At 40.1% G+C, this 18,727-nt stretch overlaps 1 protein-coding gene across 1 annotated transcript; it reads right to left on the reverse strand.

Moving 5' to 3' along the window:
• Positions 1–7,805: 7,805 nt before the first annotated feature.
• Positions 7,806–18,326, reverse strand: LOC135263026 (matrix-remodeling-associated protein 5-like). Its single transcript, XM_064350573.1, has 6 exons — positions 18,114–18,326; positions 17,450–17,579; positions 16,545–16,935; positions 12,782–16,156; positions 11,521–12,424; positions 7,806–10,476 (listed from the first exon to the last, which is right to left on the reverse strand). Exons 1-6 carry the CDS (start codon positions 18,302–18,304, stop codon positions 8,568–8,570), a joined length of 6,900 nt encoding a protein of 2,299 aa, XP_064206643.1. The 5' UTR covers positions 18,305–18,326; the 3' UTR covers positions 7,806–8,567.
• Between the last annotated feature and the right edge of the window lie 401 nt (positions 18,327–18,727).

An 18,727-nucleotide genomic window follows, 5' to 3' on the forward strand; every position in this document is an offset into this window, starting at 1 on the left:
GAGGATCAATTACTTCAACAATATCCAACTAGAGCAGCAATGCACTCTGTCTCTGACAATGATAAACCAAATCCAAAATCCAAATACAATTGTAAATCAAATCTACTCAGGCAAATTAGATATAAAAGTTACTTTTTCTGGGTTGTTTCATGGATTAATCAACAAATTATCCACTGGCTGCCACAGCTGCTGCATATGAACAAGATATGAACATTTTTGTGGAATACAGTTGTATCAAAAAACATTCCCACAAATTGTTCCACAATGAGGCATATGCATACAAATTATTTTAACATGAACAAAGACAAATGCAATGACTAAACCAATAATTCAAATAAATATAGAACACAGAATGTTCTGTCACCTTTCATTGTGCTTTGGAACTTTTATGTTAGTAAAGAATACTTCACAATCACTTTGGAAGTATGAGGAAACTAGATAATTAACCACCTGTTAGCAGCTATAAAAATATGCTTCTTCATCTTTTTGTGTCCAGTCTGACACCTTCCATTGGGCAGTTAGCCTTTGAAAAATGATCCCTCAGTCACACATAGCGTTCCTGGAGAAGGCTGCATTCTCCAACCCAGTAAGATGAGTTCAAGTTTCACTTTGTAAATGGTCCCAGTTAAAAGATCTAGAGATTTTATGTCTGAAAGGAAAAAGTGATTGTTTACATAAGAATTTATTTAATCTATAGAAAGTTTTATTTTTGTTTCTATTGGTGCAGCCATCATTTAATTAATTACTACATTATACAGGATTTACAGACCTCTTATCCAGAGGACTTCACACTTTTACATAGCTTTACATGTCCATTATACAGCTGATTATAACGAGCAAGCAGTTAAGTACTTGCCAAGGTACACGGTGCTCCGGAATACCGCGCCGTTAAGCCCGTTCCTACCCACTTGCACACTCGTCCCTGTATCCCCCATCATTTATTATTCTGTTTTCAATCATTTGTTACAGCAGCATATACTGTAAGGTTTTATGAACTCCATGCAGTGTGGAATGGGAACTTTATTTGAAAGTGTGAGTTGTATGGACGTCATAAAGCAATCTTTGCAGTGTTGAGGAGGAATTCCAGCAGTGTGCAATATGTGACTTAACTGAAACAAAGCCTGGCTGACTTGGACAGTTGGTAGAGGATGAGTGAGTGACATTAGATGATTAGTATTTGTGGACGACTGCCAATCAATCAATCAATCAATCAAATTTTATTTATATAGCATATTTCACAGCAATTGTCATGATACTCTTCACAGACAACCCTGGCCTAAACACCTACAGGAGCAAGCCTAAAGCAGCAGTGGCAAGAAAAAACCCCCTGTGGCAGATGGGAAGAAACCTTGGAAGGAACCAGGCTCAAGGGGAAACTCATCCTCCTCTGGTCGGCTCAGGGTGTAGATTTATTTGCCATTTCTCATTTCCCTTTTCTTGTACATTGTGTCAGCAATGTACATATTTTAACATTATGATACTGTCTTTATTTTGGAATTATGCACCTCTCTACCACCTCCCATGGCCATGCATGTCCCAGAACTGAACAGCAAGACCCCTGTTCCAGGATACAGTATCTCTTGCTATGCTTGCTTGCTTGAGTTCCACCAGATTGTTTTGGCTCATCAATGGCAGGAGCTGCAAGATGGATTGGGCTGATTCCCATCTCAAACAGAACCCAATTACTCAATACATGTACACCTTCAGAGGTACAGCGTACAGCTTTGCACATTAGTGTGTTTACAGATCACAATCAACAACAGCACTTATTGACTTGTTACTACAGTCATTTGACAGGTTTGTTTATCTTACTGAAGCTACCATTAGAACTGTGTTGGTAATGTACAACTCAGATAAGATTTCAAGGCCCCCAAAATACAACTCCTAATTTTAGTTTAAAAGACCACAATAAAAAAAGTTTAAAAGCAAATACTGTAAATTAGCTGATGACTTCCAAATCAAGCAAGCACACACCATAATTTATTACCATTTATCGTCTGATAATGAAAATGAATGTTTCAATCAAGGTGACCTTTTCAAGATTCAGTCTTCCATTAAATAATGTTGTCTAAATGCAGTGGGAGATAACAAATTATCTGAATCATAATGTTTTGTAGGTTAATATGAGAGCTAGTCTTTGAAATATAATGTCAAACTAATATCAAAGCACTATGTCTAACATGTAGAATACCCACAAATCAAATGTGTGACATGAGTGGAAGGAAGTTTATTTAACTCTATATAAATTTTCAACAATCAACATCACCTTGAGAGAATATCTAAAGGCATTGTCATTTTGGATGGAATTTACTTTGCATGATGAAATATTTCACACGTATGGCATAAAATACCACAATTACATTTGTGGTAAATGTTTGTTGTCATTTTTCACTGTTATGAAGATTCTATAGTATATTAATTAATTTAAAAAATCTTTAAGAACCGCATGGCATACGAAGTCTGACATAGAAGTATTTGGGTGAAATCGCTGAAGGGTGCATGTATCATTCCATGTCCAATCAGCAGTGTCAGACTTTATGTGATTTAACAAGATTAGCTCAAACCAAAGGAGGATACATCATGGATACTGAGTGGCTGTCAAAGGCAGCAATTGACCACTGAGACTACAACTCCCAACAGCAATAATAAATCTCATCAGATGCCACTGACACAAACAATTTCAAGTAATGCAGATCTACCATAACCAGTATCATTTGAAGGAGTACCCCATTGCAGCAAAGTCTGCTAGGCCAGGTTAAAGTGGAAGCAATACAACGTCCTTCAATGTCCCTGCCTGTTAACTGAACACTAAAACTGCCTGATTTCAGTGTGGCAAATATATTTTAGAAAGTCATTTACCATTCTTCAATCCAATAACAAAAGACATTCACCTGTTCAATTAATTTTAAGTGCGCAATAGAAAGGGGTTTTGTACTTAATTGCATCCAGTAGGCCGAAAAGCCCTCCTCTGTGCACAACAGCAAGAGATGTAATCGGATGGAAATCAACACAAATATGAACACTGTCTGTCATTATCAAGCAATGTACAGGGTGAGGTAACACAGTTACCCAGGGATAGGGGAGAATGCCTGTTGGAATAAAGTGGAAATTGGTTCATTGTTGCCTGCTTGGCAAAACGTAACACTGAGATGTCACTCCTGAGATTAATGAGAGACTGGCCTTGTGTCTGTGAGATTCTAGGTTTGAATCTTAGATGGGGCGTTGCCATGATAACCTTTAACAAAGTACCTGAATTGCTCCAGGAAATATCAAGTGGTATAAATGGACTACATGTACAGAATCTAAGCTGTGTAAGTAACTCTGGTAACTTGGTCTTACTAAATGCTAAATGTAAATGTAATTGAATATAACTCCAGGATCCTGGAGTCGAAGGAACCACTTCGACTAAGCTGAAAAGATATGTTGTCAACGTTATTCGAGTGATTATCCTTGGATGAATATTTTCAGCTGCATGAGCTTAGACCATACTGGGTTATCTCCAGGATACGAGAAAATTGGAGAAGATGGATAATTGTGCTAAAATAATACGATTATTGTGAGAGGAAAAAAATTGAAAATTGTGTACTTTCTACTTTTTTTCAAGTAACAAGGTCACGTTCCTGTCATGACATTTAAAGGGAGATATGAATCAAAAAACATATCAAAAGCCTGAAAATATGTATGTAAAAACCTGCATGTACCTAACTTCACATACACAAAAAACAATGGTGAAGTTAATCATCCCACAATTGTCCTAGAATATTTAAAAATAGTTACGCTTCCTGTATTACCTATGTTTGTGTCTTTCACTGCTGAACAGAGGGCAAGAGGAGATGTAGGGAGACTTGCCTTGTTCTGTTAACTGGGACATAGTGAGAAGACGATGCTTCTTCAAGCTGAAAGGTCATGCAGCAGATTATAGTACAGCAGAAAAAGGTTCTGCTTATTATACCTACATGCTGATTCTAGCAGAAAGGCCGAGTCAGACGTACTGTACTTAAGGTGTACAACGTATAAAAATTGTCTTCTTCTGCAGGTTGGAGGAGGGAGGTAAAAACATTATTTTTGGACTTTGACACCAAGTGTCACAAAGATATGCAAATCCTCAATTTAATATGTTATTAGTGGGATAAAAATGGCACCATGTTTTGCAGGCATGTTTTGCAAATCATAAAGCATGTCAATGATCTGTTTTTATATTGGTGCTGTGGGGCTTCCAGAACTGTGATCCAGCATTATGTGTACAGAGATGACAACGAGGACACATACAATAGTATTTACACAGTGAAGAAAAATGAATGGAAAAAAAAATCCTAGGAGGGAAATTAAGTGTGAAGTTTTCATAAGGCTGCTGAATTAGTCCACTTATAAAAACAACACTGAGAAAAATGACCGCAAAACACACATTAAACATAGATAAGGAATGGGTCTCTATTGTGCCTGTGAAAACAAAATGTTATGAGGCATGATGTGTAGGGAAGGGGTTTTGTCTACCAATGATCAGGATAATGGTTATTTCCATGTAAACCGCAACATTCTATACCAATATCTCTACATATGATCCTCTAAAAAGTGCAAAGGCTACCATAATCTCTTTGTGATGAAATTATGTTAAAAACAGTATTAATTGCAACAGAACAATAGATGACCTACTTGAAATGTACTGAGCAGAGTCCAAATGCCCTCTTTGGTCTACACTGATTCATATCAATTGTTTATAAGAACAATGGACTACAGCAGTACAATAAAGCTGGCCTACCTCTGCACAATTTTAGTCCCTTGTGCATTGTTCTAACAACCTAAGCAGCGTTTTATTAGTGGTGCAGTTAGACCAATAAATGCTTACTGGTACAGTTCCTAGGCTAATTTTCTGTCAAAGCTGGCATCCTCTGCTTATGGTCATATTGTAATAAATGACATAGGTTATACTGTGGCTGGGTATTGTCTTTTCAATTCTTACTATTGTTTTGTTACTTTACCTGTGTGACGACCACCAAAGCTTATGTTTCTCACATCTTCAAAGATACAGGGAACCATAAGCTACCAGAAAGGAAAGATTTTGCTCTGTACAAAAGAGGCAACATAGAGGCTCATAACAGTGGTGCTAATTTGGAAAAGAGCGTGTGACAGTAAGGCAGTAACAATGGATAAAACCCATTCTAATGGTCCTATAGTGAGAGGGTGGGACAAGCACAAAGCCCAGAAGAAAATGGAACAAGCATTAAATGAAGTGTAAACCTGCATGAACATGTTAAAAACTTACATTAACATGCCACTTTATACTTCAGTCCTGAGAACATTCAATGCACCGTAAAGGACAGTTATGTACTGTACATTATAGACATTATGTAAAATGATTTCTTAATAAATTAAGTCACACCTGATGTCATTTGACATAACATATACCCAAATACCTACACAAATATGGGATGTATGAATTCTTTATAAAGTTATTCTGTGGTCGAGTGTGACAAATGATTTTTTCAAGCTAAACATATGCTTTCATGAGTTTAAAAACATATCCCTTGATTTTGATGTGCAGAAACAAATGGCTTATTGACTAAAGATACTAATGGAAATCTAATGATATAGCTGTAAGCTAGGATTGGTATAGCTATAATTAATATAACTATAAGTTAGTACTCTGGCTGCTATGATGGGTTGATATGTTGAAGTAACGTACATGCATCAGAGAAGCAATGCATTTGATGCACCGCTGATGTTGTATATTTAGTGAACATATCATGCTACAATGACCAAAACACAATAAATGCTTGTCATTCATAATTTTATTGTGACACTTGTAACAGATGTGGGATGAAATAGCGGGATTAATAAGCAAGATACAAACAATGTTTTGCTCTTCTGATCAAAATGAATTTTTGCCACACAGGCTGATAATATTTTAAAGAAAACCCCTAGGAGCTATTTCTGTTTTAATTTACTGGCGTTGGGCAAGCTAGCTGGAGCATGAAATCTTGTTTACGACTTTTCATTCAAATTAAACACTTTCTCATTGAATCTCGCAATGCTGCCAGTGGCTGTGTAAATATTATGAGCTATAAACAACACAAATATCAGATACCAAAAGACGACTGGCTCCACGAAACAGGAGTAATTATTTTTTTGTGGTAAAAATCTGGGTCATTGTCCATTATAATCTTAATAAAAAGACAACACAGAATATTTGCGTTTATAGAATGCAGTGTATTTTTTTCTCCTGCATTTTGTCTCTTTTTTTTCTGTGAAAAAATGCAGAATTCTGCATTGACGGCGGCCTCTGTATCAGTTTTTGATATTGGCCCCAGAATGTTCGTATTATACACCCTGAGAAAAGAATAAGTTATAAAATAGAGCATATATTTTGAATGACATACACTCAGGAAGACCCCATAGATTTTTATGTACTAACATAGAGTGCATGGTTGAAACTGCTTCTTGGGCCTATCAACCCAGACTTCTCCTTCCTGACACTATCAAGGATTTGTTGAGCTTCAGCCAGTTGCGATGCACTTTGTGATTCCTGTAATAGGCCTAGCACTTGTTTCAGGTTTGGGTGTTTATAATGTCATATTTTATACAGGGCCAACTTGCTTTGACTGAATATCAAACAGTACATTTGTACTGTTTCATTTTTTCATATGTAGTATTCAGGAAGTTGTCCAGGATAAGTGTGTCTGCTAAAAGCATACTGGGCCCATTACAGTTATATACGTTATGTTCAGTGACAAAAAAACACATATATCAGGACTAAATAGTGCATATACTGTAAAAAAATAAAAAAATAAAAATAATAATCCCCTGAACAAAATGGCTACCTGACTGCACCATACACAATACAAAAATTGTATTTTTATAGTAATATGTGAATATTTTCAGGATTTCAGTTTTTTTTTTTTAGTTTTTTTTTTTTACAAAAAACACTGTCAAAGTCATTTAGAACAATGGCAATAACTCCTTATGTAATGGCCATCCCATAAAATAACAAGATTTATACAGTTGAATAACAGGATTTATATCATTTTTTTAACCTCTTCATTAAATGGTTTTTCACTGGCAACTGGCATTGCTGTAATTTATGGTATTTTTTAGTGTACATTTTAAATAATTTTAAACCTACTTAAACCCAGTGAACATGCATATTGACATAAATATTTTGGTATTTTATATTTGCAGTAATATGTATTTAAAATGTGGTTTTATATGCAATGCACTACTTGCTTGAAAGGAACCTGTAATGGTAAAAGGTACAATGACAGTTGCAGAGATTAATAGTACGTTACCGCCATCTAGTGGGAAATATATGATACTGCCACTTCGAAGTACTTTTATCATCTCAAAAATGTATAATTTTTTACAATTTATGACATTCAAATATAATTGTTGAGAAGATTCCAAGCCCCATACCAGATTATTATACCTGTCTCAGATTCCTCTGAGGCTCAAAGTCTGCAGTCAAATATTTTTTTTTCTTATTTCTTACTTCTCCAAAGCCAAAAAAGGGCATATATATATAGATATATATATATATACTTAAATTATTATTATTAAAAATACTGGATAGTTCTCATATTGTATTTATGTTGGCTCAGTAATCATCCCTGCAGCAAAGAAGGAGTTAAACATTAGAAATTAGGTCCATCAATAATTTATTTAAATCACTTATGAAAAGCGCAAAACAAATAAAATTGATTTGATTTATGGTCATTCATTACTGCATATACATACTACACAATCAGCAATGGAGGCCTCAGACAAATTGCTTCTTCAATGCATTGAATACATTATTTATACACACTATAGGCCTGCTATTGTTTACACCTTTGTTTATTTTTTCCTCACATTTTTAGTGCAGTCTGTTTCAAATGCTCTGCAAAGTGTGAAATAAACCTTCAGATTGGCAACATGACATTTATATAAGAACATGAATATTTTTCTAAATCAGTGTCCCACACTCTAACAGCAAATTAATTGTGGGAGACTAGCATGTTCACGAATAAAAATAATATACATACATAAAAATAGTTGCATATTTCAGAAACGTATTTAAAAAAACATACAAGTATTATTTATCATTTTTGCACATGTAGATTTGCTATTTAAAGATGTGACTGCAGTGTTTTTTACAAAATGTTGTTTATGGTTTTGGCAGACTTTAAAAATGTTTTCCCTCTTTTTCGCCCCAATTTGAAATGCCCAGTCATGCCTCATGCTGCAAAACTCTTTGCACAGACAAGCATGTGAGTTCAGCCTCCGGCTCTTACCATACTGCAGTTTGCAAGTTGGGCTCACACAGACATGAGTCAGAGGATGACCCTTCATGCATAGCTGAACGGACAATTTGCAGGTAACCAATCAACCAGCGGGGGTATTTAGGCAATTCTAGACCAATCGTGTGTCACCCTGTGCGGTTGGCTTTCACAGTCCTCATTGATATGTCCCAGTTTCAGTACCAGACCATGGGGCCCATCCATGCAACAGAAAGACCTCAACAGGACAAGCCACCAGCAACCACATTTATGGCACTATATATACTGTATTTTATGGTACTATATATGTGCTGTTTCTCATAGTACTTGAAGGTATGTGGCTTTGAAGTCCATTCCCACAGCACTTCTTGCATTGCATTTATAAATCCCTGAATTAGTTAGCATTGGGTTTTGTATGACTAGGCTGCCATCTGCAGTGACATGCATTCCATTTTGTGTCGTGACAGGGCCGGTGGGGGTGAGACTGGTGCTTCCTGGTAGAGTCCATGAGATGTCAGGTTTAGGTATTCCAACAGCTCTGCAACTGAGCCTTGCAGTGGCGCCCCTGTTCACCACAATGACTGATGGAAAGGCATTGGTGATACGTGGAGGATGCACTGTTACTGTAACTGTGTGTGACAGTGCAGATGAGCCAAATGCATTCGTGGCTTTGCAGGTGTAGGTCCCTCTGTCAACAATGGCAGCTTCACTGAGCTCCAGTGTGCCGTTTCTTAAGTAGGCTAACCGTCCAATGGCCTGAGGTATCCTCAGGACACGGCTGTTGGGGAGAGTCCAGGAAATGGCAGCCTGTGGCCAGGCATCAACTGAACAAGGCAGGTTCAAATTCTGCCCAAAAGAAAGCCTCACAGCCATAGGCTTACCCTGGATCTGAGGCTTCCATCCCGGTTCAAGAGCAAACCGCTTTTCGGCTCGCCCTGCTGTGTTATTTGCCAAGCAACGGTAAACACCCATGTCACCATTCCCAGGCTGCAGTATACGCAACAACCCACCGCCTGGAATGTGATGGAAGCGCTGAAGCCTGGCACCGGCTGTCAACATTGTGCTATTGGGTAGCACCCACACAATCTCTGGGGTTGGCTTTCCGCTGGCATAGCACCCTAGAGTGACCTCGGCACTACCTGGCTTAAAGGACATGACCTCAGTGTTTGCCTTTGAGAAACTCGGCTTTTCCGTGAGAGATTTCACTTGGAGATCGACCTCCAGCCTGGCTGCACCCAAGCTGTTCTGCGCCAGGCAAACATACAAACCTTCATCTGTTTTTCTCAGGGTATGCAGCTCTAGACTCCCGTTTCCGTAGACCTGGAACCTGCCACCCAGGTAAGGCGTGGGCAGGTTGATGCCGTAGGAAGTGGTCCAGGTGACCCTCGGCTCTGGCAGGCCCTCTGCTTTGCAATCAAGCAGCAAAGTTTGATTAAACACAGCTGAAACCTTCACAGCAGCCCTTCCTACTTGTCTGTTTATCCGAGGTGCTCCTCCCTTCACTTCCAGATGCACTTTCTTTACATCGTATCCTGATAAGCTTTTGGCCACACAAGCATAGTTGCCCCGGTCAGCTAAGCCCACTTTTCTGATAATCAGTGTGCCATCTCCCAAGATTTGGTACCTGATCGACGATGTGGTAATGGTGGCATTACTTGGTGAAAACCATGTAATTGTAGGGGTGGGTTCCCCAATAGCTTGACACCTTATGTGTACAGGCTCTCCAAGCACGCCCCAGATGGAAACCTCATCCTTTGACAAAATCCTTGGAGAGTCAGGCAGCAGGTGGATCCTGACCTTCATCACATCTTGCCCAAATCGATTTCTAGCCTTGCATGTGTAGTCACCTTCATCCCCTTTACCTATCTGCATCAGAAGGAGGGTGCCATTCCCAAAGACCATAAAACGAGGAGACATGACCCACTTGTCTTCATGTTGGAGAGTACTGTCAACAACAGTGCCTTCCGGAAGGCTCCAGGACACCTCTGGAGCTGGAAACCCAGAGGCTAAACAGTCAATTTGGAAACTGTCTCCATACGCAACCCTCTTGTGGACAGCGGCCAAGCGTTTGATCTTTGGTGGCATCATAAGGACCTCCACCTGAAAGAGCTTGAAGTCCTGGTCACGAGATGTTCGGAACAGACAGAGGTAGCTGCCTGCATCCTTTTCTGTGAGCTGCTGGATTTTGAGAGTGCTGTTGGGAAAAGCAGTGATAGGTCCCCCAGAGCTGTAAAAAAAAGTTTAAAAAAAGAAAGTAACTTAAATCACACATATCCATATATATGTCTGGAAACAAGTTACATTCAACTGGCTTTACTTTTCAATTACTTCTAATTGGCAGTGGTTGCTGAGCTTTTCAAAACTAACCAACATGAATGTGAAAGGTATACTATGTAGGCTTTTTAAGCCTGTGTTTACAATCAAAGAAGTCTCCTCGTATGTCTTCAACCCCACTCCTTCACCCCTGAGTACCCGACCAAGTCATCAATTGGACCAGAAATTTTGTGGTTGGGACCACAAACCAGACATGAACAAATAATTTGAAAACCAAATATTCCCATCAAAAACTGCAACTGAAGTTTTTAAATGAGCCCTCTCAGATAGTTTTTTTGCTTTGCTGCATCTAGGCCATTACAGTGGCTAGCTAGCTATAGCAACAAACACTCATGAAACCTGATCTCACAGGCTTTGTATGCCACACCCACCACTCCCCACTCAGACAAGAGCGCCATGCCCAGAAGTGTCCCGAGCACGTTTTAAAATAACAAATATAAGTGAAGATGCACAAATTTGGCGAAGGTGTGTAAAGACAGAGATTGCCAGTGCATCATAGATACGCCTTAACATGGCTTTTCACAATAGAAATCCTGCATAGTATGCGTTTAACAGTAGACATTATTTCAACGTTACCATGTTACCTGTCATCTAAACCTAAATATAAATATATATATATATATATATATATATATATATATATATATATATAATCATTTTAAAACAGTAAGATCCCTTATAAATTTAACATCACTTATCATAACTTAGAGATCAGTTACACCTGTTAGTGATTACATTATTTCTTGGAAGAATTCATGTTGATTCAAAATAGCAGGTAGAAAAATGAAAAAAGAGAAATGAAAAAAAAAAACAATCATGGAGAATTTTGGATTATATGTTATTGTGTTTGCAAAGTTTTTCATCAATAAGACAGCTGAATGACGATGTTTCTGCTATTTACATATGCAACATATCATAGCTAACATAGCAACCATACCTGTTGCTATAATCCAGGAACATTCCCGAGGGCAGCTTCCAGACAGCACCATGTTGTGAAGTAGTGAACCCTGAGCAGTGCAGATACAAGGTGGAGCCATAAATTGCAGTAATTCCCTGTTGCTGAGGCAGAGGTTCTTCGGTGCTGGCCTTATCCTGTTTTACTTCCAGTTTTACCACTCTCTTGGTTACACCTGCTTGGTTGGTGGCAGAACATTGATATGTTCCCGAGTCTGTCAGTGAAATGTTTCTCACAAGAAGTGTCCCATTGGAAAAGACAGAGACCCTACCCCTGATGAATGGGAAAGCTTTGCTTTTTTCCTCATCAGGGATGATCCACTCAATCGTGGGCTTAGGTTCCCCTTTTGCTGTGCAGTGGATGTACGCATTGGTCCCGGTGCGCAATACAATATCTTCAGTGGCTTCTTCATTGATAGTAGGTGATGAAGCTACTGCATGGATGTGATAGGTTAGCGTGTCTGCACCAGCCGTGCTGCTGGCAATGCATTTATACTGGCCTTTACTTGATAAGTTAGCTGCTTCAATCCTTAGCGTGCCATTGGTCAGAACTGAGACTGTGTCATCCAGAAGGCCTCTGCCCCATATGGTTTTCCCATTCGGAAGGATCCAGGAGATTTGTGCTTGTGGCTTGCCCTCTGCCACACAATCCAAGTTTATAGGATGTCCTAAATGCACCAACATATCTGTTGATTTTGGTGGCACAATTTTGGGAGGCTGGGTTATCACCAAAAGGGTGATGACCTGTTGATCTGACCCGAAAGCATTCTTTGCTGTGCAAATGTACTGCCCTTTGTCCTGCAGCTGAACATTTTTTATGACTAAAGTGCCATTACTCAGAACTTTGAATCGTTCCCCATTCTTTGTGCTTGCTTCAATCGATGCACCTGTTTGGAAAAAAAAAAAACAGTAGGAAAATAGATGGGTTTCAAATTTGTCAAATTTTTAGTATGCATGTGTAAGTGCATTTAATATGCAGTAGCATACAGTAACACTAAACAGTATGATATTACTTGCAATCAAATGCAGACTTTAAAAGCAATTTCATGGAACGTTACTCCATTATGGTGTACTACAGTCAACAAACTTTTACTACAATTCTGTTTAAAGAACTTCTATGACATAATCGTCAGCCAGTCTTGTTGGGAATAAACATAATTTCCCACACTAATATACTGCTTTCATAAAAGCATTGAACTTTTGACCTAACAATGTATTATTTCCAAAATCATATTGGTTCCTACCTCTAGTCCAGGAGAGGGTGGGCCTTGGCACTCCCGACCACTCACAGGGCAGAGACACATCTGTCTCTATGAAGGCTGACAGACTGTCAGTGTTAAGTGAAGAAATCTTTGGCTTCATTCCACTCTCCATTAACCTTGGAGAGGGTGGAATGTTATTTAATTTCTGTTGTCCCTGATGGCTGTAGTGCCTTTGGCTATCATACTGGATTGCGGAGTGTGTCTGATTTGTAGCTAACAGAGAATATGCCTGGGTCACAGCGCTGTTGTACAGTGCGGTAGGGGCTGGCTGGGGCTGTGGGTTAAGGAACTTCATATTTGGTTCAGTTGTTATAATCTTCCTCGCTTGTGAAAGACGGTAGACATCAAGTTTATGTTGTCTGTATCTGTTTCTGAGCCTGGAAAACCATGCAAAGTCTTTAATCTTGCTGAGTGCTCCAGTATTAGGAGGCTGAAAGGTTGGAGGTATTGGTGTTCTTCCTTTAGGGGATACTGATCTTGCAGAGAGGAGAGATATATTGCTTGGGAGAACTGTGATTCCTTGGGGGACAGTGACCCCGGCATCTTGACCTTCTGGAGAAAGGTTATTCCAGGATCTCTTTGGGAAGGAAGTGTGCTCCTGTGAACTTTCAAAGGAAGACCATCTGGGGACATGTTTGGGATGGGGCCAGTCAGTTGGTGGGACGGTAACCTTCCCCTGGATGTGCCGTTGCAAGACCCAGGGGTGACCTGCTTTGACTTCAGAAGATACGGAGCTCTCCAGTACAGATTTTAAGGAGTCTTCATTTGATTTGTTTGCTCTCAGCTTTTCCCTCACCAGATAAAAAAAATCTCCACTTGAGCTTGTGCTGGAATCCTTTGAAATAGTTTCTTTTTCTGTACTTGATGAATATTCAGAGGTTTGATTCGGAAATGTCACTGCTGGAGGTGGGGTCACATTCACTAACAAGCTCACTGTAGTAGTCACGGATGATGACTCAGTGGCAATGGGCACTGGGCGTCCCATGACTCTGCTGTGATTAAATCGAGGCATGTAATCTGCTGTTGATTTCCTATCTGCATTGCCAAAAGGCCGAAGGAGCTGCTTGTCATGTTGTTCACGTCCTTCGGCAATATGAAGCCTGTTTTTTATAAGACCTGTTATTTCTGTAGATAGTTGATGTTTTGCAGAACCCTGAAATGCATTAGTATATGGCCTAGATCGTGTGTTAGAATTATAAGTTTTGTCCATGTACTTTTCTGTATGTGATGTGGGGTTGATGTGAATGTGAATGGGTTTCCCAGTAACAGGCCAAAGATTTGCTTCTGATGTTACAATATATTGTTTACTTGCGCTATCAATGATATTGGATCCTCCAGGCAGTTCTGCATTATCAGTGTAGATGATATTTGTCTCCAGCACTTGAGATTTTACACTATCCCATGATGCAGAAGGCTTGTTCTCTTGTGTTCCTGTTGAAATGAGACTGTTGGCATCCTGTGCAGACTTTATTCTGTTGTGCGGAGGGACAGAAGACTTTTGAGAGAAACGGCCGGGTTGAATCCTGCGCTGAAGTGGTCTCCTTCGCCTGTAGTGGGGCCGTCGCCTGGGCGTCGCATGACTTTTTCCCATATAGCCAACTGTGACAGAGGCTGGACTAGCCAAAGACATTTTAAAAACATCTGATTCTCCGCTGCCTTGGTAAATAGTAGTTGCTTGGTGTTTAGGGGTCTCTATCATGTATGGCATTGAGCTTTTGGCAGGAATTGTGGTTGTGGTAGTCCTGTCTGCTGCAGTTGTAAAAGTTGCTGTTGTGTGAGTATAAGTGGCAGTTATGTGCTGTGGAGTTTGCAGGACGACTGGAGCCTTTGATCTGAATCTTGCTCGGTTCTGAGTCCAATGGCTAAAGCTGTTAATTTTCCTTGCGCTGTCAATAACCTTTTCATCACTGTTCTGATACAAGGGCACCCAAGAGCTATCATGCCCATCCAAAACGTGAGAGCATTCTGTTTCTGGACATCCTGACCCCTCATCCACAATCCTCTTGCCCGTTTCAGAAGTGCCACCTTTCTTTGGTTTCCTGCTTGTTCCACCAGCACTCACTTCTTCAGGATTTATTTTACCCCTGATCACTACCCTATGAGACAGCATATCCACCCCATAGAGATTGACAGCCAAACAGCTATATATCCCATCATCCTTATATGTGGCATTTATAATAACTAAGCTCCCATTAGATAACATTTTGATTCTACCTTCTGGAGATGATGGCCACAAGATTGTATTTGTTGGTAGGTACCAAGCCATGTCACTGGGCTCAACTGAAGACATAGAGCAGGGGAGAGTGACCGATTCCCCACTATCCAATGATATTTCCTTGCCATTTATGTGATCAGGGCTAAGCACCCTCTCTCTTACAAATACCCTAAAGGACACTATATCCACATCAGCCTCAGAACGCACCAGGCAGTGATACAGCCCAGAGTCAGATGGGCTCACTTTGTGTATAACCAGTTTGTCTTCTTCAGAAATCACAATTCTAGCATGAGATGTGGTCAAAGTGGATAAATCAGGGAGCATCCATTCAACAGATGCTTGTCCAAAACTTGACACTTTACAATCCAGACTGACATCAGAACCTTCCAGAACAGTATGTACCTTCCCTGGTGCCCCTCTATGGACAAAAGCCCAGTTGTATTTGGTGACCCTTTGCCTATCCCATATGCTTATTTGCTTTGAAATAAACGTAGAGAAGTTCAGGACGAGAGTTTTACTTGTAGTTTTACGCCTGTTCAATTGAAGTGTTACAAGAGGCTGTAACAGCCATGTTGGCTCAGCTGATAAATATCCTTTGAGATCTGTAAAGTATGGAGAGTCCTCACTGACTACCTGAGAATACTGAAAAGTGGTTCTTGAAGCATTTTCTTGCCTAAGGCCCTGCTTGAGGATGGCTGGTCTCTCATAATAATAGGCAACCAGTCTCCACAGTTGCTGAAGATCATCTCTGTTAATCTCGCACTCCAGAAAGCTCATCAATGTCACATTGAGTGCCACCTGACTTGGAGACTTCAGATTTTGCCAGCTCATGGTAGATCCCTCGGCCTGATGCTTCACAACACAGTCGACATATGCCATGTTAGTGTGGCTGTCAGACAGCATTAAGGTGAGATGACCCAATGGAGGCTCCAGGTCTTTGATGTATGGGATGTCGGAGTCAGTGTCCAGCCAGACGTTGCTCTCTCTTAGCTTCAGTGGAGAGTTTAAAGTCGGTCTGTCGCAGGAGAGCTGAGAAGTTGCCAGCTGGAAGACCTGATTGTTATTTAGGGACTGAGGTGAGGAACACATGGCACAGTTCACACTTGTGCCAATCTCTCCTTCCTTTCTGCATTTAATCACCCCTGTGAAGAGGGAAGAGAAAGAATTAGAGAGCAAGAGAGAGGGGGTGCCAGTTATTTATTAATCTGAATGGTGATTGGTTTCCTTAATGATCTTTAGTCTTTAAACTTGGAATATTCTTAAATCTTCAGATTTCTACAGTTATCAACATTTATCAGGGATAATTTCACGCAGCTAATAAATCATGTTTATGATAAGTAAATTTACACTTCTAATTTGTAGTTCTACTTGTAACTAGAATTTGATGTCTTAATCAATGGTATCTGGTCATTTTCAATAAATCTTCAAATGGAGAAAGCTGACTAATTGCTTGCAGTGTTTGTAACATGAATACCATCGGGATTCTCAAGCATATAAAAGTACAATAAAACAATTCATGAACATTCCTACCCTTATTCTTGGTATTCCACAGTAAAAGCCATTGTAGATTGCAATCGCATGCCCAGGGGTTGCCATGAACAGTCAGTGCTTCCAGCTTATTCAGATTCTGTAAGGTACCTGGGAGCAGATACCCCAACTGATTGTCTGACAGGTAGAGGTAGCGAAGGCTAGAACCCCAGAAACTCCCCAGAAAGGACAGGGTGACAAAGGTGCGGGAATGCAGGTCTCTCAGCTGGTTGCCTTCTAGGTTTAACAGTGCGAGGGATGTCAGCCCGCTGAATGAAAATGGTTCGATGAACTCAATGCTGTTGTGATCCAAGTGGAGGCGCACCAAGCTTGACAGGCCTTCAAAGATACCGCGGGTGATGTTTCTCAGCTTGTTGTGACTTAACTTCAAAATCTACGGAAGACACCAGCAGTCAATGTATGTAAATACTGTTAAGGTGGCAGAGAAGAGAACTAGACATTAATTTCCTGTCTTGTTTTGAACAAGTCTTTTCAGAATGTATGCAAGAGGCACACATGCACAGCAATATTTGTGTCCTCCAATATCAAATGTCTGAGTCTAATGAGAAGCTGTGTGTCAGCGGTGAATACAGTCACAGTTACACTGTTGGTTGCACACAAATGCATGTGCATTCAGCAGTCCCTAACTGTGCTTGACTTTCGTAAATTTGATATTCTCAAAGCTAAATGCAAACAACCTGTGTTTCCATTAAGTTCATGATACTATATTTCCAAAAGGAAAGCCAGCTTAGGTAAGTCTAATGGAAAAAGAATCAGTGATGAAGAGAGCATCAGATGGCAGATGGAGTCAGCATCACATAAACCTCTTAAATGACAAAAGTATTTACGTGTGCAGGTACCAACACACATGTTTCAGGTTAAGAGAAGACCCAATTCCCAAGTCATACCCACAGGGAGCGCAGGTTGTAAAAGGCTCGTAGGGGCAGTGACTGGATGTCGTTTCCATGAAGCATTAACATTCCCAGACTCCTGAGTCCTGTGAACTCTGAGCCATTCAGTGTTTGTATATGGTTGAAGCTGCAGAAGGAAAACAAAGTAAGGTTTCTCCAGACATGGTATGAAATGACAAGAAATGACAGACAACACAATTTGTAATGCAGATGAGATTCAGAAGCCTATGCAATGCCCTTCAAAGATTAGATAATGTCCTTAGTGTCATGCACACACTTTGCATCAGACACTTTCCAGAGCTCTTCTTCCTTTTAACAACACAACTTTACGGTTTAGTCACGTGGGAATTTGAAGCTTATAAGTTATCTTTTAGACATTTATGGGACACCAAGCTAAATGGTAACTTTTAATGTATTAAAAATCGAATTGATGGAAAATGGACACACAAGGTCTTTGCATGACGCACATATTAAGTTTGAATAGCTGTACAAAAGGACCTGTTATAGGTGCATCAAAACAAAACATTTGTATCTTTGTAACGGGTTCAGGCCTGTTACTGCTTATGCACATTATTCCCCCACAGTTTTTCATAGATAAACATGATAAGTTAACGTAAAACCAGGTGCCACATGGTGAGATAGGTGTGAGCACGCAGCCTACCCTAGGTTGAGATGTTTGGTGTCCCTGGGTATGCTAGGCGGAACGGAGGTGAGGTGGCTGAAGGTGCAGAGCACCTCTCGAGGGGCAGAGCAGCTGCAGGACCTGGGGCAGGCTCGTGTCATGAGGGGCAAAGCCAGAAGCAGCGGCAGCAATGCCACAGCCCGGAGATGAGAGGTGCCAATGACCGCCATCTCTCTAAGGCAACAGAAGGATGGTTTCGGCGATTCACAGGTCCACCATTCAACTGGGAAACCAAAAGCAGTCAATGGTTTTAGAAATGAGAAACAACCACTTCTGAATAAACTTTTATAATAAATTATATCCTTAACAAAATATGTGCCGTGTAAGTTTTTGTCTGAACACACAATGTGCACATTGGAAAAGTATTTTAACTTTCATACCACAAATGAAAGTATTTAAACAGAATTTTAAAAGAAATATGAAATTGACTGCAGACTATGTTTAATTGAACGTTGGTAGCCCTGGTCTGATTCATTTAAGCAGAAACGAGCTATTGTCTTGAGATTGGACTTTAGGTCAGCATGGAAGAAAGTGCGTCCACAGAGAAACTGTATTAGAAGGGACAGCAAGCAGGGAACCAGGTACAAGAGCAA

Source organism: Anguilla rostrata, chromosome 9 (genome assembly GCF_018555375.3).
Source record: "Anguilla rostrata isolate EN2019 chromosome 9, ASM1855537v3, whole genome shotgun sequence".
NCBI lineage: Eukaryota > Metazoa > Chordata > Actinopteri > Anguilliformes > Anguillidae > Anguilla > Anguilla rostrata.